We start from the raw sequence: 25,413 nt of genomic DNA, 5'->3' as shown, positions 1-25,413 counted from the left end.
GTTATCAGCTCACTCATTGCTATATCAAATACTTGAAGGACACTACTTTGTAAAGAAAAGGCTTATTTTGACTTGTGGCCTGGGTCTGAGGTCAGGAGGCTGTGTGTAGTGGTGGCCTTCTTGCATGAGGATCACCAGAAGATCCAGTCTTGGTCTCCGTCCCGTTGACTTCATCTAATGATACAGACAGTGCTCGCTCCATTGTGCCTAACACTGGGTTGAGGCCTGTGAGCACTGTGGAAGCCATAAGGTTGGGTGCTTCCCAGGGGCAGGCTGCCTGCAGGGCGCATGGAGCTCTGGCTTGCTGTTAGTGTGTGGAGGAGGTAGTGTCAGCCATGCACTTGTGACCGTTTGTCTGTCTGCTGTCAAGTCTTATCCTCTGGCACCATTTGTCTTTGCATTTTGTCGAGCGCATGTGATCCCAGGAGGGCAAAGACATTTTTCTCCAAGGTACTAGAGGCTCAGGACATTTGTTAGGGCTGGGGCTATAACTCTTGCTATCTTCGAGGTCACTCTAGGAACCTTGAGCTTCCCGCTGTCGCTGTCCGAGAGGCTCACTCAGCAAGTGAACAGCGGGAGGATGTCACATGGTCTGTGCCCCTTCCTATGCATGTGGAGGGCCGAAAACAAGCTTGGTGTCATCAACAGGAGTTCTGTCCACTCCTTTAAGACAGAGTCTCCTGTGGGCCTGGTGTTCAGCCGTTAGGCTAGACTGGCTGGGGTTATTAGCATGCACTGCCTCACCAACATTTTATGAGGGATCTCATGCAAGACAAGCAGTTTATTGACTGAGTTATTTTCCCAGCCCTTGCATATTTCATTTTAATTAACCATTTTCCTTGTTTTTACAGTGCGCTGGTCATTGCCGCCATCTTTGACCGAAACGTGAACTGCAGAAGAGCTGCCTCTGTAAGTTCCGTTGTCCCCGGAGCATTCCTTTCCTGGAGCTGGGGGTGTAACTGTGGCTAATGTCCTGCAGGTGGGCCTCTGTCCCCCTGGAAAACCCATTCCCCTGGGCAAAGGAGATCAGAGGAAAGAGCCCAGTAAAGCAGTCACCACAGTAACATTTGTAGGGCTTTTACTGTGGAATTCACGGGGAAGTCAGGGCTCAAGGCCTCCATCTAGTGCTGCCAAGAGAGCCACAGCCAGCTGTGGTGAAATATCTTGAACAAGTACGGGTGAACAGGTTTCTGTTCGTTACCCAGACCAAGTTCAGGGTGGCTCCGGCTCTGCAGGGGAAGAGAAATTTATCCTGTGACTCTACCCTAAATGGCCTGGCAGGACTGGTCCAGGAATGACAGAACAGGGCACTGCAGGTTTATGCTTCAGGAAGAGCTGTTACTAAGCTGCGTTTAGCTCTGCTTTCCTGGCCACATCGGAATGGATCTCCTTGGGTGGGCTTTGGCCTCATAGCTGACCGTGGGCCTTGTGTTTTGAGCTCAGTTACCCAGGTCCCGTGAGATCAGCTTTTTGGGGTGGGTTTGGGTAGATTGTGTCAATAGGGGTGTTGACTAGGGCCATTGATGAGACCAAAGTCTCATGAATTACAAGGGGAAGAGACTGAGATGTTGCCCGCGTGGGGATGTTGCAGTTCTAGCTGACTCCACACATAACTGGCCGCTGTGGTCAGTTACTGAGGCCAGGTCTGTGAGTGCTGTGGGAGGCCACAGCTGATCCAGGCTCTGTCAGGAGCGCTGTGGTGTCTTAGCAGTCTGAACCCGAGCCTTCCTTTCATGGATGGGCCAGCAGTTGAACACATTTGGGGTGCTCAGAAACATAGGTGAAGCCTGTGGTGTTTGTTGTGAGGTGTGTGGATTTGGAAGTTCCCATGTTTTGAGCTCTGAGGCTCTGCATTCTCATAGAGACAGATTGAGTAGCATTTGACTGCGGCTGCTCTGAGACTAAGGGAAAGGGAGGGTGCTGGTGCACAGGGGGTCGGTTAGCGCCAATGAGGTCTCCAAACTGTGGGAGGCCTGAGATTGAGTAGGCAGTGTTGCAGATGTGGGTGGGATTTGTTAGTACCAATGAGATCTCCATACCATGGGAGGCCTGTGATTGAGTTGGCAGTGTTGCAGATGTGGGTGGGATTTGTTAGTACCAATGAAATCTCCAAACTGTGGGAGGCCTGAGATTGAGTTGGCAGTGTTGCAGATGTGTTCTGTGGGATAGGAGCCGGGCCTTAGAGTAGGACGGAGAGGAGACCTCTGAAGTCATGGAACTGAGGAAAAGGGAGACTTACCCGGCTCTGCATGTCAGCAGGGGCTTCCTGTTTAGCAGGCTGAGAAGTTCTTTCCTGTAGCTTCTTTCATTTTATTCATGTTTTAAAATCATGAATAGGTATTCGACTTTGATGTAATCAAGTAGTCTTTGGCTTGTGTCTTTTTATGTGGTACACTGTGTGGTTCCTTTTCAGACTTTGAAATAACCTTTCCTTTCTAGTGTAATTTCCACTCACGTGTAGGCCCTTCTTTATGTTGTTAGTGTTCTCAGAAAAAGAATTTCTGAATCTGTTCATGGGGGTTATTAATCTTTTGTTCAGGTATTTTTGTCTGCAGTTTGACTGAAGATGAACTAACACATTGAGGGTGCAGAAGTATTTCTCTTTTATTTTGTACCATAATTTTTAAGAGATTGATGTTTTTCTACTTTAATTATTTGGTAGTATTTGAAGAACCTATCTAGGCATTTTTTTTTTTTTGAAAAATTTCCACTGTTTGCTTTTGTTTTTACTGATTAAAGAGTTGCCCACCTTCCTTGTTTCTCAGGTCAAGTCTTCTGTGTTGTTAAGTGTAAACGGAGACCGTTCTTTCTTTCCCAGCCGCCCAGACCTGAATAATCACATAGAAACTATATTAATTACAACACTGTTTGGCCGACTCCAGCTTATTCCTAGCTCTTACATATTAAATTTCTATCAATCTGTGTATCGCCAAGAGGCTGTGGCCTATTGGTAAAGTTCCTAAGGTTCCTGCGTGTCCTTCTCCTTTGGCAGCTACATGGTGTTTCCTTGACTCCACATACTCTCTTTCAATATAGTTCTGTTTGGATTTCCCACCTGACTCTACTCTGCTAAGCCATTTGCCGAAACAGCTTTATTCATTATCCAATAAAAGCAACCCATATACAGAAAGGTATCCCACATCAGTTAAGTGAAGTAACTTGGTGTTATCAAAGGCTTCAACTGAATTCATCTTCTCTGTCACAGTGGTCCCTGTCTTCAGTTGCCTGTCCCAAGTGATGTAGTTTCTATCTGTTACCTGACCTCTGGCTGCACTGCAGTAGGAATGCACGCAGGCCCTGAACCTAGTTCTATATATCCATTGCTGCATCAGCCGTGTGTTTGGCATGGGATCCAGCATATTGGGTACTCATATGTGAAGACCTACTATGGAGGGCTTAGAAGGCCTTGCTGTTCAGTACTGGTCATGGGATCTCAGCCAATGGGTCATGCCTCTGGTGTTCTGGTCATGGGATCTCAGCCAAGGGGTCATGCTTCTGGTGTTCTGGTCAGGTGATCTTTGAGGTCTTGCTGTCTCAGGATGTCCGACTGTGGTCTTTCATGACTGCTGTTGGCTCTCTGCCTACACCTGCACCAAGAAGCAGCCAGAATGCAAGCAGCCTGCCCAGAGTCCTTTAAAACTGTCACCAGCCCAGAGGGACTCCACTTTGTCTGCAGTTAGTAGGTTCAGTGCTTTCTTGGGAGGTCTTAGTGGCCTTGCTCTCATAGTTAACTGTTAGGCAAAGTCTATATTAAATCTGAACTAATGTATTTTTGTGTTTTCTTTATTATTTTCTGTGACCTAGGACATATTTATGGGAAACAGTAATAAAATCAAAGCCCTGTGGCTTTATGTGACCTGGGATGAAGTGAGACCGTCATTCATCATTATGTCCCGGCAATGCTTACGCATGCATGGCCAGCCCGTTGATGGCTGCTCTCCAGTTGTTCCTACCCTGGACAGTCCTACATGCCTTTGTTATTGCACTACCCAAGGTTCCAGTCTTCCTTTATGCTGACTATCCAGCATTCTTTGAGTCTTCCTCTTTGCCTTATCCTGTGCACTCTTCCAAGCAGTGCTGTCTTCAGGTATCTGCCGTCATTCATTCTCATAACACGGCCAAAGTATCTCAAGCGCCATTGCCATATTCTGTAGTTTACTTCCTTCTGCAGATGGAAATGTTTCTGAACATTACACAGTCTGTCTCTTCATGTGACGTCTAGTATCCTCCTGAGGCATGCTGTCTCAAACACATGAAGCCGCTGTTCTGACAAGTGTTTCATTTTCTGGGTTTCAGAGTTGTAAAGAAGGCAACTCAAGACAAGCATCTCATATACTTGTAATTTTGTTGTTGTTATGTCTCTTGCGGACCAAACTTTTCCTAGTGCCTGCAATGCAGCCCTTGCTATCCCTATCTACCTCCGCCTCTTGCTGTCTAAAATAGTTCCTTCCATTCAACTGAGGTTTCCTCCCAGATAGGCAAAGTTGACTATTAGCTTGAGGTTCTGATTCTTTATTACAACGTTAAAATCCTTGTGCGCCCTTCCCAAGTGTTGCATCTCAGTCTTCTCGATGTTTACTTTCATACAAGGCTTTCTCTGACTTCCAGCACTCTATTTCCCATGGCCTGCAGCTTGTTTGGACTTTCAGCAAGTAGTGCTGTATCATTGATGAAACACAAGTTACTGATTTTCACAGCACCTATCTGCACACCTATCTCCTCGTCCTCCAGGGCTCATGCTGTTATTAATTCCAGGAATATATTAAAGAGTGTTGGGATAGGGTGCATCGCTGCAACACTCCTATGATTGTCTTAAACTGACCACTTAGTTCTCCACAGACTTTGACTGATGCAAAGGTATCTTTATAGGCATTTTCTAGTATCCTATGGTTTTCTCTGTGTACCTGTAGAACCTCATTGTTTTCCGAAGTCCTTTCTTCCAAATGCTATCAAATGCCTTCCTGAAGTCGCTATAACAGACATGACTTTTCCAAATTCTTGGTATTTTTCTGCCAGTTGCCTCAAAGTGAAGATCTGATCAATTGTGCTCCTGTTAGCTCTGAATGCTCACTAGGCCTCTGCTAGGACTTCCTCTGTTCTGCCCTTGATCCTTTGCAGGATGATGGGGAAGGTCTTGCTGCTATGGCACAACAAACTAATACCCCTGTAATTTGAGCAGTCCAGCTTGTCCTTCTTGTGTATGGGAATTATGGCTGAGTGCTTCTATTCCGTGGGAATCACTTCGTGTTCCCGTGTCTCTCTGAAGAGTCTGAGAAGTGCCTTGGCCCCTGAGCCTACTGTAGCCGCCTCCAGCTCCTCCACCGTGATGTCATCCACTCCTGGACCTGTGTTTCGCTCTCTTGATAACTTCCTCTGTCTTTCTCCTGTCAATATTTAATATTTTCTCATCGTCCCTGATGTTTGAGTGTCTGCTGAAGTGTTTCTCGTTGTAGTCTGCGTTGACAGCATTAGGGTCATGGTACAGGGTGTCAAAGTATTGTCTCCATCTTTGCTTTACTTCCCCTGGTTCTATTAATAAATGACCTTGCCCATCTTTAATCACCCAAACTGAGGAGCATATCTGGCAGTTATCCGTCTGATAGCTTCACAGACAAGATGTGTTATTGTGGAGTCTGCCTCTTTGACCTTCCGCACGGGTAGTTGTGTTTGCTGCCTGCGGGTTGCTCTTTAGTTTCCTTCTCCCGCCAGGTTGACCATCTCTGTAGTGAGCCATTCTACTGGTGTTGCCCTTTTTGCCTAACCAAGCATCTCCTTGAAGCCTCCTGTAAAGCTCTTTTGATTTTCTTCCATTCACTTTCTATGTTTGTAAACAGTTGTTTAATGATTTCCCTCATCTTGTTTTCAGCGAGTCTCTTAGCTCTCTCCACACAGCTGGGTCCATTGTTTATGTTCGATCCTGCAGGTCATCTTGCCTGGCATCCCACTCCTAGGTTTGAGTTGAATGTTGGCCATAGAAGTTGGTGATCTGACCCCAAGTCAGCTGTTTTAGATGCCAGATAAGAGTTTCCTGCTGACCAGAATGTGGTCGGCTTGGCTGTATGTGTGTTTGTCAGGGGATTCCTACGTCCCGCATCTTGATGGTTTGGCCTGCTTGAATTTTGGGTTGGATTTGTACAAATCAGTTACATAGCAGAGGTCAGGCAGTCGTTCCCCGCTGGTTCCTTTGTCCGAATCCCTATGTTCCCACAACACTATAGTCCTTTCTTTCTCCGGATCCCACTCTTGCACTGAAGTCAGTCACCCATAATCATTAGTGTCGTTCTTACGCACCCTGCTGACCTTGTTCTGTAGATCTGTGTAGAAACTGTTGATGACATCATCTTCTGCTTCCGCTGTTGGCGCGTATGCCTGTATAGTAGTTACTGGTTGTGTCATTGTCTGAAATCTGGCTGATACCATTCGGTCACTTACAGGTCTGTACCCGAGCAAGCATTTTTGGGCCAAACTGGATAGCACCAATGCTACACCTGCTGTGTGTTTTCCCCTCCACCTGAGTTGATAATCTTGTATCAGTTTACTACAGGTTCTTGTGTTCCTGTCCAATGCGACATCCCACCTGAACTGACTGAGCTCATGCTTGAGCAAGCTGGCTCCCCCGACTGTGTTTAGTGTTCTCATGCTACAGGGCCCTGTTGTGGTGACTCTTTTTGGCGTGAGGAAGTGTCTTTCCTGTCCATTTCTGTTAGCTTCCCTCCCCGCTTTTGGCTTTAAGAAAGAAGAAGCACCTGTCCTGCGCTTAGGACATAGAGGTACTGGGCCCCGGTCAGGTCCTGGGGCTTTCACCCAGGTGTTTCTGTTGAACTTGTCCATGTTGGGTTTCGTGATCTGAGTTGATGAGGGTAATTGACAAGGTGAAATAAAACTCTGTAAATTCGTTTGTTTTTTCTTGAAGCTAAAACCCTATTAAACTAACAAGAAGTTCCTTGTGTTCCTTTTGAGTCCAGCGCTGTTTATCTAGTGATGTAGGATTTAAACACAGGGAAATGAAGGATGCCTACACTTGAGGCCCATTTGAAGACATAAAGGTTCTGAGTGCACTAAGAACTTCTTTCCAGGAAGCTGCTTCTTCAGGCAGCCGCTGCTCTGGGTGCTGCTTCAGCCTCTTGGCCGACGCCTTTCCAGGGTTTCTCTTTCTGGGTGTGTGAGATGTCTGTTTACCTGGCCAGGATCCAGGAGGTGTGAGAAGTGAAGTGGCCAGACATTGCCAGTTCTGTGGCCTTACCTTGCAACTGTTGTTGGTGACCCCTCTCCTCTTCCTGGGTCCCTTGTCTGGTGGCCACAGTCCTTCTAAGGCAACAGGGCCTTTGATTTGGATCCTCATGAGAGCTTCCTGTTGCCGGCTCTCTCTGGTGGTCAGCATGCAGGGGCTAGACAGTAGAGTCCTGGCATTGCTTGGTGGAAAGGATCAGTTACAGATTGCTAACTACTCCAGGTTTTGCATGCTAGATAGTGTCCAGCAGGCTAGATGTGCTGCTGACTTTGCGAAGAGGCCTGTTCCTCTCCTGAGGACAGGCAGTGGGTGTGGCCCTCTTGGGAAATTTGGGATGAGGAGTGGAGAGGAAATGGGGGGGGGGCGAGGACAGGGGAGAGGGGGAGAGAGAGGGGGGATGGAAAGGGGGAGGCGAGAGGAGAGAGAGAGAGAGAGACTTTCACCCAGTATTTTATTTAATGTTTCATTCCAATTGTTTCTTGTATTATTTTTTTGCCTTTTATTTTGATATTCTTGAGGTTCACGTAGAGTTGTGAGAATACAGTAAAGTCTGCTAACCCTTTTCCTCAGGTCTCTACTGGGTAACATCATAGGTTATGTCTACCAACTCAGTAGTCTCAGTCAGAACTCTTGGTGTTCTGTGTCCTGTGTGTGTGGTTAGCTTCGTATGTCTGCATCTCATACATATGTGAACCCCCTACAGTTAAGGCACACGGTAGTCATCACCACAGAGGTCCCTGCGTGATCCTTTTAAACATGGCTGCTTCTCTCTTCACTGCTAGCAATCTTCAGTCTACCTTTCCAGCTTTGTAGTGCTGTTCTGTTGCTGAAGTAGCAGCCTTTGGGTCTGGTCTTCTCACTGAGTGTGTCTAGTACGTTGGGAAATTCCTGGTCTTCACCTTCTACTGTGAGTGGGTTTGTTCTCTAACCGAGTCTTGGCTTTACTTGTAAACGGGCATTTGGGTTGCTGCTGACCCAGGATTATTATGAGCGCTTTCCTACAGATTGTGTGTGCACAGTTTCTGTTTCTTAGGGTGTATGCCTGGAGTACAGTTTCTGGGTCCCATCTTCCAGTATGCTGCTAACTGTTCCCCAGGGCGACTGTACTATAATGTGTTCTCCTCATCTTTGCCGAGACGTGGTGGGGTTGCCTGGTTTCTTCCTGCTCTTACTTTTTGCTGATATGTGTGTGGTTTTAGTTTCCTTTTCTCTGATGATACTGAGTCTGTTTGGGGTGCTCATTTGCTTTCTGTGTCCACCTGAGTAAGATGTATTCTCAAGTCTCAGTCATTGTCTGATTGTATTGTTAGTCCTCACTGTTGAGTTTTGAGAGATCTTTATGCATTCTAGATTTTTGGTCTTTATATTGGAGATGTGTGTTGCAGATCCCTAGTCTGTGGTTGTTTTCATCCTTCTCTTAGCGTCTCCATGGACAGGAGTTTGCTATTGGAGTGAGGTTTTTGTCTTATTTATCTTTCTTTGGTGTATGCTTTCAGTATTAAGGCTGCTAGCCACTTGACCCTGTCCCAGCATTCTTCTGTTTTCTGTCTGAGCTGAGCGTATATTCTGAAGTGATATCCACGTGGTCTGTCTTCATATTGTGTTGGGTGATCCCCTAATCTTTTATTTTCAAGATGGTTTCCACATAAATCTTGAATTAGTTCTTACCTGTGTGGAGATGTCCCTGCTTATAATTAAGGTGACACTGCATCTCTTTACATTACCCTTTTCCTGTGTTTCTTTCTTTCTTTAAGAATTGACAGCTGGGTAGTGGTGGTGCACGCCTTTAATCCCAGCACTCGGAGGCAGAGGCAGGTGGACTTTTTGAGTTCGAGGCCAGCCTGGTCTACCGAGCAAGTTCCAGGACAGGCAGGACTACACAGAGAAACCCTGTCTCAAGAAAACAAAAACAAAAAGAAAAAGCAACAATCCCCTACCCCCCAATAAAGGAAAAAGAATTGACTGTAAGGAGCTGGAGCAGTAGCTGCTCTGCCAGAGAACCCCGCTTTGATTCTCAGCACCCACACAGTAGCTCACAACCGCCCCTAACAATGTTCTGGGGGGTCCAGCTTCTGACCTCCCTGGGCACTCGGCATGTGTGTGATACGCATACACACAGGCAGATGAAACACTCATATATATATATATAGTAACTCTTCAAGGGGAGCAGTTTGCAGAAATTACAAAAAGGCCAGCATTAAAAAGCAGCTCCTTTCCCATTTTAGAAGCGTGTGAGAGCCACCTGAGGGCCAGTCACCGAGTGTCTCCACCCTGCCATGAGGCTCTGTCCTGGAGTTGTTCCACATTTCTGTCCTGGTGTTTACCAGTCCAGTGGGGTTGATGCATAGATTCTGGGGTCCCATGACTCAGTTCTCTTTCTGTACATCTCTGCTTGCTCTCAACCCCCTACCCCACGCTGCAATGTCTCCTTAGGTAAGGGATGTTTCTTCTGCCCACCACTGCCCTCCCCCTGTATCTGTTCTCACCTCTGCTTGCCAGGATGGTGCATGTCGCATGGTTGTGTGCGGCTTTGCTCCAGCTCCCTAGGGTCTCTAATCCTGGTTGGAACTCAGCTGTGGATGCTTCGGGGAAGTCGCATGAGGTTTCATTGTCACTTTGTTCAGACAGTCCTAGGTAGGACAATGTGCGAGACAGGAAAAGTTGTCTCCAAAGAAAGAGGAGTCACCTGAACAAGGTTTACCTGGGGGTACCTAATTTTGTTCAAGTTCACATGGAGCATTTTCATCCCCGATTCTGTGCCTGGCATGTAGGACTCCAGTAGTCCAGAGCTGGTTGGAGTCAGGCGTGCTCCCTCTAGGAGGCAACCCTGAGGTGTTGGGGATGGTGGGGAGTGGTGATCGTGGAGTTTGTTCTCAGGGTTGTTTGTCCTCTGGGACCTTCGTTGGGGTGTTAGTGTGAAAGTGTATTTCCAGGGAAAGGCCAATCTCTTATTATATTTGATTTTGTAAATGGAATTCTTCAACTGTGGTTTTAAAGAGGACCAGGACACAAAAACAGTGACAAACCACCCTCAGGGCTTTGGTCCGCTAACAAAGAGGACTTTTATTTAAAAAGTAAAGCCATGGGTCATTTACACTGAGCTGTGTTTGTTTTGAATTTATCTTCTGATGTTGAGCTGAAGCAAACCTCACTCACCTGCTCTGTTTGTTCTTTTTGCTCCTTAGGCTGCCTTCCAGGAGAACGTGGGGAGACAGGTATGGCCACTTTATAAATCTTTATTTTTGAAACTTCCTGTAGGCTTAGAGGTGGGAATTTTGACAACTTTGGTTTCATATCTTCTTATACTATTGGGTGTGGGTAATGAATGTGCCTCACCTCAGAGCAAGCTAATAAACATGGCAGTTCTGATCCCAGACCCACCGTCATGTGACCAGGGAGCTCCGGGAGGCTCTGTATGAGTGTTTTATGCAGGTTAGGATCTTGCTTTACATGTTGCTGTGGGCTGTACCTGTGCCAGGCACCAAGCATCTTATCCTGGTGAGTGAGTCCTTGGATCCTGTAGGCCTTGACCCGTCCCTAGTGTTTTGCTTGGAGGCTGGGTCCTTTGTAGTAAGTTCTGGCCTCACCTCCCAAAAGCCTTGATGCTCACGAGTGTCGTAGCTGTGCCTGTAACTCTTGACACCCATCACAGGCCTTGAAAGTAGGGTTTAGATTCATTCACGAGTAAGATTCTGGCACACTGAAGTGTGTGGTCAGTCTCGCAGGAGGCTGGAGAGGGGCTAGTGCAATGGTTCTTAACCTATGGGTCATGACCCCTTGGGAGTTGAGGAATAACCCTTTCACAGGGCTTACCTCAGACCATTAGAAAACACGCTATTTACATTACGATTCATTATAATAGCATACATGAAGTAGCAACAAAAATAATTTTATGGTTGGGGGTCACCACGGCATGTATGAAAGGGTTACAGTGTTAAGAAGGTTGAGATCCTACTGGGTTAGGGGCTGGGGAAAGTGGCAGCTACCGCGAAGAGTCTGAGCAGGGAGGAGAGTTCCAGAGGAAACCGCTAAGAATGATTGCTCTAGGGTTTCATGACAGAAGTGGCTGGGGTGCTTCTTAATGTTACAAGGGAGGAAGGTCGAAGGATGGCCAAGCCCTGCCGTGGTGTGCAGAGTAGGCTGTGTGTGAAGGATGATGGGGTTAGAGACGTGTAGACCAGGATGGATGTGCTCCGGGTCAGAGAACCTATACGTGGCTTGGGACGTGAGGTAAGAATATTGTCAGCTGCCATATGTTTGTAGTAGAGGATGCTGGGAATAATTCAGGAAGTAACAGGCCTGCCCAGTGACCTGGGTAGGGGTGTGTGTGACTCCTCCTCTTGGGCTGGATTGCTGGAGATGTAGGTCTTGACATCAGAGTTGATTAGATCTTGCCTGCCTCCATCCTGGCCAAGACCCCCAAGTGGCTAGTTGAGTGGGCTCTCCAATAAGTAGGGGTGTGTGTGTGTGCGTGCGTGCGTGTGTGTTGTGTGTGTGCGCACGCGTGTGTGGGTGTGTGTCTGTGCATGTGCGTGTGTGTCTGTGTTGTAAGTATGCTCCGTTCCCTTGCTGTATCCTGGGGGGATCTTTGCATGTTAGGGTTATCCCTTGGGCAGCTGCTGTGTCTAGCTGAGTAGCTGTGTGACTGCTTGGAGTGTTCCTGAGTCACATCTCTGAGCAGGTGGTTTTCCCAGATGCCATACTTCTGTGTGTTCAAGTGAGACATCTGGGGTGCAGGGTGCTGAGGCCCCTTTCTGGGGAGGAGAGGACAGCCACATGATTGGCAAGCCTTAGCTTATTGCTTATTTTGTTTTTGGGTGATATGGGTACTGCTGCTTCTCCTTCATCTTGGTCACAGTCAAACCTGGGCTCTACTTGCCTGCTCAGTCATGAGCTGTTGTCCTTTTGTGAATCATTCTGCAGTGGTACCTTTGCCTGGGCTGTGGGCTTCTCTCTCGTTGTTATATATGACGTTGGGGTCTCCTTGATAATAATTACCTAATCCAAAGCATTCTGTTAAAGCAGAAAGTTTTACTTCTGCAGAAAGGTGCAAAAGCCACCTTTATTTTTCTGTTTTGTTTTGTTTTGTTTTGAGACAGGGTTTCTCTGTGTAGCACTGGCCATCCTGGAACTAACTCTGTATAGACCATGCTCCAGGCTGGCTTCAAAGTCACAGAGATCCACCTGTCTCAGCCTCCGGAGTGCTGGGGTTAAAGGCACACACCACCACCACCTACTGCAAAGCCACTCACAACCCAGCAAGCATGCACACCCAGTGGGGGTCCTGCTCTGATTTTTAACCCCACGGCAAGGGGCTCTGTGCCTCACAGACTGAGTTCTTAGAGCTTGGCCTTACATTACTTGATTGGCTAATTCAAGTTGGACTAGCATTTTGCTAGGGAGAATGAAATCTTGACTTTAAGAATATGCTAATCTGGAGAAATTCTAGCCAGATGATGTCTTTACCAATTTTTTTAAACATGGAATTTCCTCTGTCTTCTTTTACCTCTGATAAAAAGACATTTACATCTCTCGTATCATCAAGCAATATGATAAGAGCACACAGAGTGTGTACTCTGCAGAACCAGGACACCTTAGCTCATCACTCTCCTCACAGGCAGAGGCTGGGGCAGCCTTTCTAGTTCTCAGGGGGACTGTTTGTTGGGTAGTGCTTGTGAAGTTGTGAGGTATTAGTGATCAAGGCTCCAGGATTAGCTTACAGAAAGGGTGAAGGCATTGAGGCTGAACCTGAAGGTGGGCTGCACGGAGGAAGGAGTTGCTTCCTCTGCTGGCTGTGTTTTCCAGCCCTTTCATTCTGTGCTTGGGGTAGCCCTAAGGACAGAGGCCAGGGAGCAGGAGGCTGACAAACCTCAGGTGTTTTACTTAGGCCTGGGTTTTCAGCTCTTCTGGATTCCAGATGGGTGGTGCATCCTACCATGTCCTCAGACTAACTGGCATTTATATATAGCTCAAGGACTAAACTTTTGTTTTTGATACTGTCTCCATGGTAATAAATAGCCTGAATTCCATGTAGAAATTCAGACTCAGATTGTCAATGTCTTTATTTTGTGTCAGTTTCTTTGGATCTGGTCACACACATACATATACTGGTAGATGCACGTCTGAGACTGTTGTGAGCTGGCTGTGTGAGATGCAGGGATGTGCTGGTGGTGGGTACCTGCCGCTTTTCTTGGCTTTTGCTTATGCCGGTGTTGTGCATAGATTTGGAATCTCCTCTGCTTTTGGAACAGACTCACCTTTGGGCCCAAAGCTGTAAGGCTTTCTACATTTGGCTACAACTTTCTATATTTACATTTTTAAATAAAGTTTTTTATTTAGTTTCTAGATTCTTTTAACCACGAGGGATAATATTAAGGGAATACCAATAATGTGATGCTTTTTGGGCTGGAGTTCCAATAGGCATATTCTTGGTAGGAGAGAATGGAGGGGCCTGCCTCTTGTTTTGGAGTTTGGGGGACTGATGGCTGCTTTCCTTGAATCTCTTATAGGTTGGCCATTAGCCCTGAAAGTGGCTGTTTCTATCAGCTTCATCTGTCCTTATGGCAACTAGTAAGTGTGGGCCCAGGTCCACGTCTCAGAGACAGGCAGGGGCTTGCCTGTCTTTCATTGGCCTTTCTGCTCCAACAGCTGTGGAATTGAGGGCTATGCTGTTGTCTTTGTGACCAGAAAGGGGGACCAAGCTCCAAGAGTTGGGACCCAGTACTTTTTTGTTTATTTGTCTGTTTTGTTTGTTTGTTTGTTTGTTTTTCGAGGCAGGGTTTCTTCTCTGTAGCTTTGGAGCCTGTCCTGGAACTAGCTCTTGTAGACCAGGCCGGCCTCGAACTCACAGAGATCCGCCTGCCTCTGCCTCCCGAGTGCTGGGATTAAAGGCATGCAGCACCACTGCCTGGCCCCCACTGTGTTTTTAAAGGAAGGACTTTTATAGCACTTGAAGTTGAAACAGTGGGTTTGAAGAATGAGTTGTACTACCCGCAGCGTCTGGCCAGGCAGGCAGGATGAACACTGACAACCATCTGGGCACCCATGAGCCGTGTGGCTCAGCTTGAGCCACTCTGTTGTGAGCGTGTGACCAGTGATTTCAGGTCCCATTTCTCAACTTCTCTATTTTCTTCACTTTTACTTTTTTCAGGGTACTTTCCCTCATGGAATTGATATTTTGACGACAGCAGACTATTTTGCAGTTGGAAACATATCTAACTGTTTCCTTGTGATAAGGTAAGTTTTAACGTGTGTAACACAACTGTAATAAGGCTTGGGTGTCAAACATCAGCTTCTGCTGTTCCCTGGTTCATTATACTGTGGTCTCCTTGGTGTGGACATAACTTACGTTGTAGGAAGGACAAATTGAAGTGTTTTCAGACCAGTTTTATACTCCGTGGTACACACGTGTGTGCTCACACGTCACTGTCCGGGGTTGGTACCATACGGGGAGTAGCCACAAACACAGTTACACATGTCCTTCCCACCAGGTGTAACAAATGTATTGGTCTCTCAAAATGACATTTTGGATTCGAAATGACTGTGCATTTTTTCTCTTTTAATAAAAAAAGTGTGTCCAAGTTGAAATTATCTGATTATCAGATCAGTAAGATAGATTAAGAAATCAGGTCAAGGAATAAATATTTAACACCCTTACCTGCTGTTTTCAGAAATCACATCAAATTATTTTTACTTGCATAACTTAAGTACTAGGGACTAGTTTTGCACTGTAATGCTAACGTGAAAAGGGGATGCTTTATGAAGTAGTTTAGTTGATGTGAGTTAGGAGAGACATGCCAAGTACATTTTTTTTAAGTTCCTGATTATTTTATGCCCTGGGGGTAGATTTCCTAACAGCCCTGCTGTGCAGACCGTGCAGAATTTACACGTCTCCATAACCAGCCTTGACAGACTTTAAACAAACAAACAAACAAACAACTAAATAACTAAAATCAAAAAGTGGTCAACCCACCCAGGAAGCGTGTAACCACGCGTGCCCACCGCTGCATGCCATTGCCCCTCGGCCCAGGGCTTCATGTCTCGTGTCCTTGTGTTCTTTGTTTGCTGAGTATTAGCGCTTCGATTTTGTATGTGAAGTTCTGTGACCCCTTTTCTGGAGTTTCCTAGGTAAAATAGATGGTAGTTAAGTTGGACTTAGAAAAATTCTACTTGTTGCTAAGGTTTCCTTCCACATCAGTTTAAAACTTAACCATATTATTATTTCCGTTCTGTAAAAATACAAAGAGCATGACCTAGCCCCAGCACGCTTCTTCTCCAGCACCTTGGGCCCATGTGATGCTCTGGTCTGAGCAGCAGACCAGCTGCTGTCTTCTGAGGACCGCCCATTAGCAGGCTTCACTGCCTCCTTGCACAGGGCCTCTGACCAGGGTCTCATCTCCCTGACTACATCCTGGAGGGTAGGATTTACAGGGATAATAGCAGGTGCTGGGCTTGTAGAAGGCCGTGACTGAGAGCCAGGTGTGGGGTCAAGCAGGGACATAGTGTGCTCCGAGGTCCTGTGCTGGATAATTTTATTGTCAATTAAAAGCTAAAGTCATCCAAGAGGAGGGAACCACAATTAATGTCTCCATACAGATTTGGCTGCAGGCAATCCTGTAGAGCATTTTCTTAATTAGTGATTGATTGGGGAGGGCCCAAACCCATTAGGTACTGGCATTCCTAGGCTGGTGGTCCTGGGTTCTATGAGAAAGCAGTCTGAACAAGCCATGGGGCCAAGCCAGTAAGCGACACTCCTCCATGGCCTCTGCATTAGCGCCTTTCTCCGGATTCCTGCCCTGTTTGGGATCCTGTCCTGACCCCTTTGACGATGAACAGTGCTGTGGCAGTGTAAGCCAAGTAAACCCTTTCCTCCCCACGTTGGTTTGGGCCTGGTGTTTGTCACTGCAGTAGAAACCCAAACTAAGACAACCCCCAAATGCAATATACTTGTTCAGCACTGTGTGGTGAATGGAAAGTCATCTGGAAGTTGGTCCACGAAGCAAGTGGTATTGGGGTACTAGACAATGAGGATTTAAGGAAGGGACTACGTGCTTGATGGGTACTGGGAAAGGCTGGGCCCTCTGCTCTGTCTGTGTTGAATTTGGGGGCCTGGGACAGTCCTCAATTGGGATAGGATCCAGGCTATTACAGAGGAGCTTCCTCTGAGCTAGGTGTTCTGCTCTGTGGACCAGAATCAAAAGTGGAGGAAGGTCCCTTGGGAAGATATTTGGTGAGACCCAGAGCTGGTGCTCACCTTTGCGTGTTGAAGACGCATGGTAGACTGTGCGTGTTCAGCACATGTCTTGATGTATCGTGGTGTGAGCAAATCTGTAGCATTCACATGGTGAAGGACATAGTGAGGCCCGTGGCCCTCGGCTCTGTGCCTGGTGGGAATTTGAGGATTCTTCATATTCTTTCTCAGATGTTCTGTAGCATGATTAATAAAAACCCAGAGACAGATATCCCCCGGGGTTCAGCCTGAAGGTCAGAAAAGTAAAACAGCCAGCCACTGGCTCTTACCTCTACTTAAGTCCGAAATGGTGGTCCTGCCTCTAGGAACCCTTAGAATGAGACTGAGTCTCTCTTCCCATATTATATTCCTCTGTAGTGCTGGGATTAAAGGCGTGCACCACTACTGCCCAGTTTCCGTGGCAAATTAGTGTGGCTGCTGGGATTAAAGGTGTGTGTCACCACTGCCTGGTCTGTTGGGCTGACCAGTGTGGCAGTTTTACTCTCTGATCTTTAGGCTAGTTTTATTTGTTAAAATACAAATGAAATAACACTAGAAAGTTTGGAGGTATCGTTTGTTGTTGGGGAATATTATTTTCAGGTGTGTGACTTCTGTTTACGCTGCATTTGTTTAACTCTGTGAAGCTGTGTTACTGGGCCTGTCTAAAACACCTGATGGTCTTAATAAAGAGATGAACGGCCAATAGCGAGGCAGGAGCAAGGATAGGCGGGGCTGACAGGCAGAGAGGATAAATAGGAGAGCCAAGGACAAAGAGAAGGAGGAGCCAGACAACAAGGAGAGGAGGACATCAGAGGCCAGCCACCAGCTGCACAGCAAGTCTTGAGTAACAAGGAGAGAAAGGTATAGAAATAGAGAAAGATAAAAGCTCAGAGGCCAAAGGTAGTCCAGATAATTTTTAAAAAACTGGCAATAACAAGCCATGCTAAGGCTGCGCTTTCATAACTAAGTATAAGCCTCAGGGTACGTGATTTATTTGGGAGCTGGGTGGCGGACCCCTCAAAAAACCAAAAGAAGAAAACGTCATACAACAGTTTGTATTATTTTTTAACTGGACTGATATATTCTTTCAGTGTCCTGCAGGCTTTTGTGTCAGAACCTTTAAAAAAAGTACATGTTTCATAACATACAGTTGTACTGTAGTTTTAAATATGCATTTGTGTAACGTGTGGGTCATGGGCAAGTGAGTAGTTGGAAAACAGAATCTTTTCATGGTCCTCAGGGAGGACGTGTCTACCTCTAGGAGGTGGCCAGACGTCCACCAAGGTTTGCCTTGCCTGCTCTGTCCTCAGGTTTCTCACCCCTGGACTTCATGGGAATGGAACACAAAGTCTCATAGGAATGTGGCTGGGTTGTCACTGTCCCTGTGGACATACCAAAGTCTGTCTGTTAACTGGGTGAAGAACTTTGGTCTATGTGATTTAACCCCCGTGGCCACTGGACGTGGTGTTTTTCTGCCAGGCCATTTTCTCAGTCCATTTGTCAGTTTCTCAACATCTCCAGCCTTGAGCACCGTTTGAAAAATTGTCACCTTTTTTATTATCTAGTAGTTTGTTTTCCAGGAATCTCATATACTGTGTCCTCTAAGTGACTCAAAGCAAGGCGACCTCAAGATGGAGTGCCTCCACCTGCCTAAACCATCATCTCTGTTCCGTTTCTTGTCCTCATAGTGCTGGGTGTCTTAATTCTGCCATTTACACATCCCTCATCAGCTTCAAACATGTGTCCCCTTCTGGTCCTCCTCCTGTCCCTGGCTACCCAACCCCCATTTAATGCTTTGTCCCGCCACCCTGGCATCTGACATCTTCCTTAGATTATGCTAGCTCGCTCCTTTCCCTTCCTGTACCTTTGTGTCTGTCTCCCCCCTCCCAGTACCCTGCATGCTACCTATGGCTTCATTGCTGCCTTGGGCCAAGGTTCAGGCTTGTCTTCCATAAGGTCACAGCTAGTTGGTGGCAGAGATAGGAGTGGCCTCTGGTGGTCTGGTCTCCTCACTCTGCTCCCTTCTTCTGTGAGGCACAAATTATTTGTCCACTTTTCTGGAATCCTGCCCTTCCTTGACCCTGCTGCAGGCTTTAGCGTTGCTGACTGGGTGTGAACCTGGCTTCTGTGTATGCAAGGGACAAGCCATAGAACCTTGCAGCCAAGGTCCTTGATGATGTGGCCCCATTCCTATCTCCTAGGAAAAGCCACTTATTTCTTCTTTCCATCTCCTGGTCCCATGCAGGAGTTCCTGTTAACAGTTTACTGAGAGTCTGCTTATGTTGCATATGGGCAGGTTGGCTGGCTAGGTGAGGGGCATCTTTGGTCCACTGTTTAGCTAGTATATGTTTCCTGAGAGTGGAAGCACAGCAATCTGTGTCTGGACACTGATCTCAGCAGATCCTTGGGGCCAATCAGTCTTCATAAATGCTGCATGGTTGATAACAACTTTTTACTTGTGTGTTATACATGAAAATATCAAAAGTGAAGTTGTGGTCCCTGGCATGCTCTCACCAGAGTGCTTGTTTAATACCATGTGCAAGCCCTAGGTAGTCTTCAGGGCTGCCCTGTCCACAGTGGGTCCTTCAGCTCCTGACCGTGGTAAGCTCTCGGTAGTCGTTTGGCAGATGCATTAAATTCTTTTTCATTTCCTGCATTGAACTTAGCTTCTGGAGGTTGAGTATGCACTGCCCTTGATGCTCCTGGTGATTTTTCTTATGGATGGATGTCCTTATTGAGTGAAAGAATTTGATTATTTCAAGGAAGTCTGCTGTGATACCAGCAGAAGATACTTTGTGCGTGTGTGTGTTTTCTTTGTTTGTTTGCTTTGACTTTTATTTTTTTTCCTGAAAGACATTTTTCTTAGAGCTTTAAGTTTGTGTTTTAATACTTTAACTTCTTACACGGTTCTAGGTTTTTTTTCCTAAATTAGAAAGATCCATCCCACCTATAGATTGTTTTTAAGCCCTGCCTTGTTGTTTCTAAGAGTTGTTTTCCAGTGGTTCTGGGAGGAAACCCATACCCTCAAGCTTGCGAGGGGAGCTCTCACACCTTGAGCTGGACTCTCAGCCTTGTAACTTTTTTCCGCTTCCCTTGCACCCTACAGTGTGTCTCTCGTTATTGTACAGTTTAGCAGGTGCTGACAGTGTACCTTCCCAGGGAACTATACTTTCGCCGTTGTGCAGAGGCTTCCCACTCTCTCTGCAATCTGTTCTGCCTCGCTCTGGGTGCAGGTGCTTTGTGTTCTCTCATATTACTTGAAGAGTGAGCTTTCCCTTGTCTGAGTTCTTCCACTGAACACCGCGATTCCTCTGTATTGTGTGTTGTGGTGTGTGTCCATGCTGCTGTGGTGCATGTAGCCTGCCTGCCGGGTGCCTGCCTGCTGGGTGCCTGCTGGTCAGTGGTTAGCATTTTTCAATTTGTTATTCTGACGAATAAGGCACTTGTAAACACTTAGAAATCTTTATGTGAATGTGTATTTAATTCTGTTACACAAGGGCGTGAGAATTTGTGGCGATTTTACTCTGTACAGGACTGTGAATGTGTAAACCACACTCACATTGGCCTCTCCATACCTTCCTGAGATCAGTAGCAGCCCGTCTTTGAACATCTTTCCTTTCAGAGCATTTCATCTTTGCTTATGTCCTGTGTTGGACATATTTCCATGTGCTTACTGGATTTTTATTTCTTTTTTAGTGATGTTCCTAGGCAAATGTAGGCCTTTTTTTTTTTTAAATTTGGGTTTTGTTTCCTTTATATTTTTTAGTGTAAATTGACAACTGTGCCTATTTTTCTGTACACTTTTCATAGCCTTACTGATGTGTAGTTAACGCATGTTACAGGCATACAGAGTATGAAGCTTGCTGTTGCTGACAGAGGAGGATACTTAAACTGCCAGATGGGTAATGGTTGTGAGCACCATCACCAAGTTATTTTTCTGTTATATATTACTTTTCACATTTGTTTAATTTCTTTCCCTTAGGATAATTGTTTTGCAGTTTGTTCATTTTATGTGTTGTGTCAAGAAATTCAAGAGAGAGGACTCTGGTTAAGAATGTTGCTATTCTTGCAGAAGATAGGAGTTTAGTTCCCAACACTTAAGTCAGAAGGCTCACAGCTGCCTGTAACTCAAACTATGGGAGATCCAGCACACTTCTCTGGCCTCCTCGGGGACCCACACACGTGTAGTTTATACTAACACAGATTGTAACACATTAAATGACTAAAAATGATCTGTTGGGTCTGTCTGACCCTTAGCCTACCCAAACTATACATACCCTCAAGGCCTAGCCTGGGTCAGACACCCTGTGCTCTGATCCAGTCTGGTGAGTTCCTTGGACCCTGGCCCACCTACACCTTCCCCACCCACAGACCTAGTCTGGGTTGCATATCCTGTGTGCTGGCTTAGTCTGGAGAGTTCCTGAAACTCTGCTGGCCTGTGCTATCCCCACCCCAAGGCTTAAACTTAGTCATACAGCCTGTATGCTGGCCTGCCTTGGTGACTGCTTAGGACTCTGGGCCATTCATGGCAGCCTCACATTCCCTAGGCATAGACGGGTAAATCAACTTGCACACTATCCCAAGCAGATCCAGTATGTTCCATTTGTTTATTTCTGAATTGAAGTCACCTCTGTTGCTCCAGTTCACCCACCACTCACCACGATCCACCAGTTCTATAGAAGTGAGAATTACCAAAATGAAACCAAGAATACAGAATTTAAAAGAACAGTCATGAACATCATCAAAGAATCCAAGGACTTTAAAGGCAACACGAGCAAACAATGACACTAAGGATGATGGGAAAATCCACAGGGAAGCATTTTATGTTTACTTAAACATTTATGAACAATAGAGAAGTGTGTTGCGTACATACATGTATGTAATAATGACGTGATAACACTTGGTGGTACTGCTTCCCCCAAGAGCCATCGACTGTATCAGTTACTTGTCTGTTGCCGTGATACAACACCATGCCCAAGACAACTTATTGAAGAACACGATGATTTGGGCTTAAGGTTCCAGAAGGCTAAGATTCCATCATGGCAGCAAGCCGCAGGTATGGTGGCTGGAGTTCACACCTCAACCATATATAAGAAGCAGAGTGAAATGCAAGTGGGTGTGAGGCCTTTTACTCTTAGAACCCACCCCAGTGACATACTTCCTCCAGCGAGGCTGGTCTAACCTAAGCCTTCCAAAGCAGCACTGCCGCCTGGGAACCAGCTGCTCAGGTGCCTGAGACCATGGGGACATTTCTCATCCTGACCACAGTATGTAACAAAAACCCCAGTGTCAGGCATGGGAAGCCTCCTTTTGAGTTACTGGTCAGGAAAGTTACAAGAGACTCCCAGAGTTAATAGGTTTTTGCTGCTGTCCTTAGCAGCACACTTCGGAAAGGGACTTGGAGGAATTGAGCTGGAACTAACCTGGAATAATCCTGAGGACTAGCTTTCATGGTATCTGAAGGTGCTGTGCAGGCTGCCCAGGCAGAAAAGCAATTAATAATTCTATGCAGCTGAAAAGTCTGTGAACCACAGTGATCAGCACAGCAGAAAATACCCAGGGCACACAGTGGCACTTGAACAATAATTTAATTGGACTTAAGGCCTCCTCAAAGGGGGGAGGAACTGTATCCACATCAGGTACTGTAAACCTCGCCAAGCTGCCCTGGCTGGTGAGGTCCCCCTAAAGGAGAGCCTACAACTGTTACCTTTTCTGAACCAGTGTAATTGCCAACTGCTTTCAAAATATCTGTCCGTATATCCACAGATAAATACAACTCTCATCCAAAATCAAAAAGCTTTTTTCAGCAGAGAATCTATCATAGAAATCCACAATTGGTAAAAATGCAGAGAACAACTGATCACTGGTACCCATCCTCAGTAGGTTTGTCCACAACACAGCTCATACAGCTAAGGCTCAGGAAACATGGAAGAGGAGGTGGAAGGATTGTAAGAGCCCGAGGACCAGAGCATCTTCCTTGATCATATCTTCTGTATATGACAGGGCACTGTACCCAGGAAACAATAAACAAGACCTGCACTATGAACCCCCCCAGATCATAGTCCAGTGTAGGTGGGGAAACTCACAAGGCTCATCTAGAGGAGCTGTAGGCAATTATTGGCTGCTGACAGAGGAAGAATCACTCTCTTCCAGAGACAAGCCCCCTGGTAGGTTATCCAGCCCCAAGTGGTCAGCCTTAAGTATTATTAAAGGAGCACACACTAAATGAGACCAGCAGCACTTGGAAGGTTGTGTTTATTCATACCCACTCACTAATAGTTGAAGAGGTCATGAAATTGTAAAGGAGTCAGAGGGTGGACAGAAGGCGTTGGGGGGAGAGGGTGGAATGAAAATGATGTAAATACAGTACTCGTGTGTAATTCTGAAAAGTTCAAAAAGCCAAATCAAATGGAAAAAAATCTTTAAAACAACAACAAAAAGCCAGGTTTGATGATGCATGCCTTCAATTCCGGTGTTTGGGAAGCAGGCTGGTCTTTGTGATTTTGAGACTAGTTTAGGCTGCATAGCAAATTCCATGTCAGCCAGGGGGTATGTAGTAAAGCCCAGGCTTCAAACAAAAAACCCATTCCTGTGGCATGGATGAATAAGCAGTCTGCTTCTCCATCAGCTGCATGAGCACAGCGAGCTGCTCCCAGTCACAGCACTGGGTATGCTGCTGAGCTGTGGGCATGGTTTCTGGACGGATGCTCTGCTGCCTACAGTAACACAGGGTCATCTGGTAGGTACATTTTACTTTTGAAGGAATGGCCAAACAATTTTTTTTTTCTTTTTCGAGACAGGGTTTCTCTGTGGTTTTGGAGCCTGTCCTGGAACTCGCTCTGTAGACCAGGCTGCTCTCGAACTCACAGAGAGCCGCCTGCCTCTGCCTCCCAAGTGCTGGGATGGCCAAACTATTTTTGAGTGTAATTGTTTTAGTTTGCATTCTCAAGAGTAGTACATGAAGGTTCTTGTAGTGATATTTTGTTTGTGATCTAGCAAATAAAGCTTGCCTGAAGATCAGAGTGCAGAGTTAAGTCACTAGGTAGCCATAGAAGTCAGGCAATGGTGCCACACACCTTTAATCCCAGCACTCAGGAGACAGAGGCAGATGGATCTCTGAGTTCAGGGCCACCCTGGGCTACACGAGATTGGAATCTGTCTAAAAGAGAAACAGAGCTCGCACAAAGGTGATCCCAGAACTTGGGATTATGTACATCTAATCCCAGCACTGGGGAGGTGGAGACAGGAGTAATATGACTGTGTGGAGCGAGGAATATAAGGCAGGAGGAGACAGGAGCTCGGGGCATTCAGCCTGAGCATTCAATCTGAAATGCTGTTTCGAAGAGACGGCATTCAGTCTGTGGATTCATAGGGACAAGGTTGCCCCTTGGTCTGAGGATTCCGTAAGAACTAGTGGCTGGCTGCTCTGCTTCTCTGATCTTTCAGCTTTCACCCCGATAGCTGACTCCAGGTTTTTATTAAGACCAATTAGAATTTATGCTACGGGTTCTGGCTTCAATACATAAAATAATGGCTTAAGAGAGTTTTATACATGTGTCATTGTACCTGCTCATATTTGCCCCTTTCTTGAGATCTTAATATTATGTCTTTCAGTGTGTTTATTGCTGGCTTCCAAGAATACACCAAGCCGATGATTGACCACTTGGTTTCCATGAAAATCAACCATTGGGATGGGTAGGTTTTGTGGTTTTGTATTCTCTGAAAATTCCCCTTTTTCCCCCAACAGGAGAAGTTTAATTGAACTTATAAGTCACGAGTGTATTTTCTCATTGTAGATAAACTATTTTAAGATAATTATTTCTGATAAGTAAAGAAAATCCCAGTCCCTGTGTGTGGCATGCTTGTTAATGGTCTGTCTGGTTTCACTTCTGGGGCTGTTGGTCAGGGAACCCTGAGACGTAAATAATTATTGCTGAATACGCTTGTCATATGTAACAGGGAAGCTATCGCCTGAGGACAGGGCAGTCCAGGCAGCTGGCATAGCCTGGTCTTCCTGGTCGTTTGACCGGCCTCCATACCGATTCTGCTCTGCTTGGCCTCCCTAGGTATCTTACATATTGTCACCTAAGAGCTGAGCAGACTTTAGTGGTAGTTTTCATAATGACAGTGGCAGCTTTGGGGCCATCGTGGTATTTCATAGGTAGGTAAATGTGTCTTCAAAGAAGAAAGGCAACTGTAACCTAGATGTAAGCCCTGTCAGTGTTTTGATACCATTTCTAGGTAGGCCTGGTCAGCCAACACAGGGCAAATGCTGGGGGAATTAGTAGTATAATCGTGGTGCCCCTTCCAAAGCCCAGTGTCAGAGCGGGTGTTTGTGGTTGAAAGACTCTGATACTGGGGTTTCAGCTTCCCAAGGACCAAAGCCTTGCAAATGTTCGTTGGCTGCAGCTATGCTTGTATAGCTGTGTGCAGTCTGCTTTGGACTCTCCGGAGTGAGGAGCCTCTGGCCCAAGCCTCCGAGTTGTTCGCTTGGGCTAGCTGTGACCACTTGCCAGGAAACCTTCCCTTCCTTCAGGACCTTATGTGCCAGGTATACAGGAAGATGGGATGTTAGCTCTCTTATGGGGAGAAGAGCACCTAGGCTTGCCCAGCCAGAGGTTAAAATTAAATTGCCTTTTTATATTAGTTGACGAGCCAACAAGACATTTAAAACTACATTGTAAATATGCAATCCATGAGCTAGCTTAAGTTTTTGAACTTTTGAAATCTGATTGATTGTCTAATTCTGTCAGTTCTTTCCTGTGTTTTGATTTGGATTTCTTTTTAGATACATGTATACCTCTAATTTTTTTTTTTTTTTGAGACAGGGTTTCTCTGTGGCTTTGGAGCCTGTCCTGGAACTCGCTCTGTAGACCAGGCTGCTCTCGAACTCACAGAGATCCGCCTGCCTCTGCCTCCCGAGTGCTGGGATTAAAGGCGTGCGCCACCATAT

At 46.2% G+C, this 25,413-nt stretch overlaps 1 protein-coding gene across 1 annotated transcript in view; it reads left to right on the top strand.

Moving 5' to 3' along the window:
* LOC121444067 (tubulin-specific chaperone D) overlaps positions 1-25,413 on the top strand; it is a 147,584-nt gene that overhangs the window by 89,925 nt on the left and 32,246 nt on the right. The window contains exons 15-18 of the mRNA XM_041645813.1: positions 852-909; positions 10,417-10,446; positions 14,382-14,467; positions 24,075-24,155. Coding sequence (XP_041501747.1) covers positions 852-909; positions 10,417-10,446; positions 14,382-14,467; positions 24,075-24,155 — 255 coding nt within the window. The remainder of the gene's footprint in view (positions 1-851; positions 910-10,416; positions 10,447-14,381; positions 14,468-24,074; positions 24,156-25,413) is intronic.

Source organism: Microtus oregoni, unplaced genomic scaffold, assembly GCF_018167655.1.
Source record: "Microtus oregoni isolate MIOR12 unplaced genomic scaffold, Mior012 000117F_ref0000505, whole genome shotgun sequence".
Classification (NCBI taxonomy): Eukaryota; Metazoa; Chordata; class Mammalia; order Rodentia; family Cricetidae; genus Microtus; species Microtus oregoni.
The sequence above is the reverse complement of the archived record's forward strand: the minus strand, read 5'-3'. Positions and strand labels throughout refer to the sequence as shown.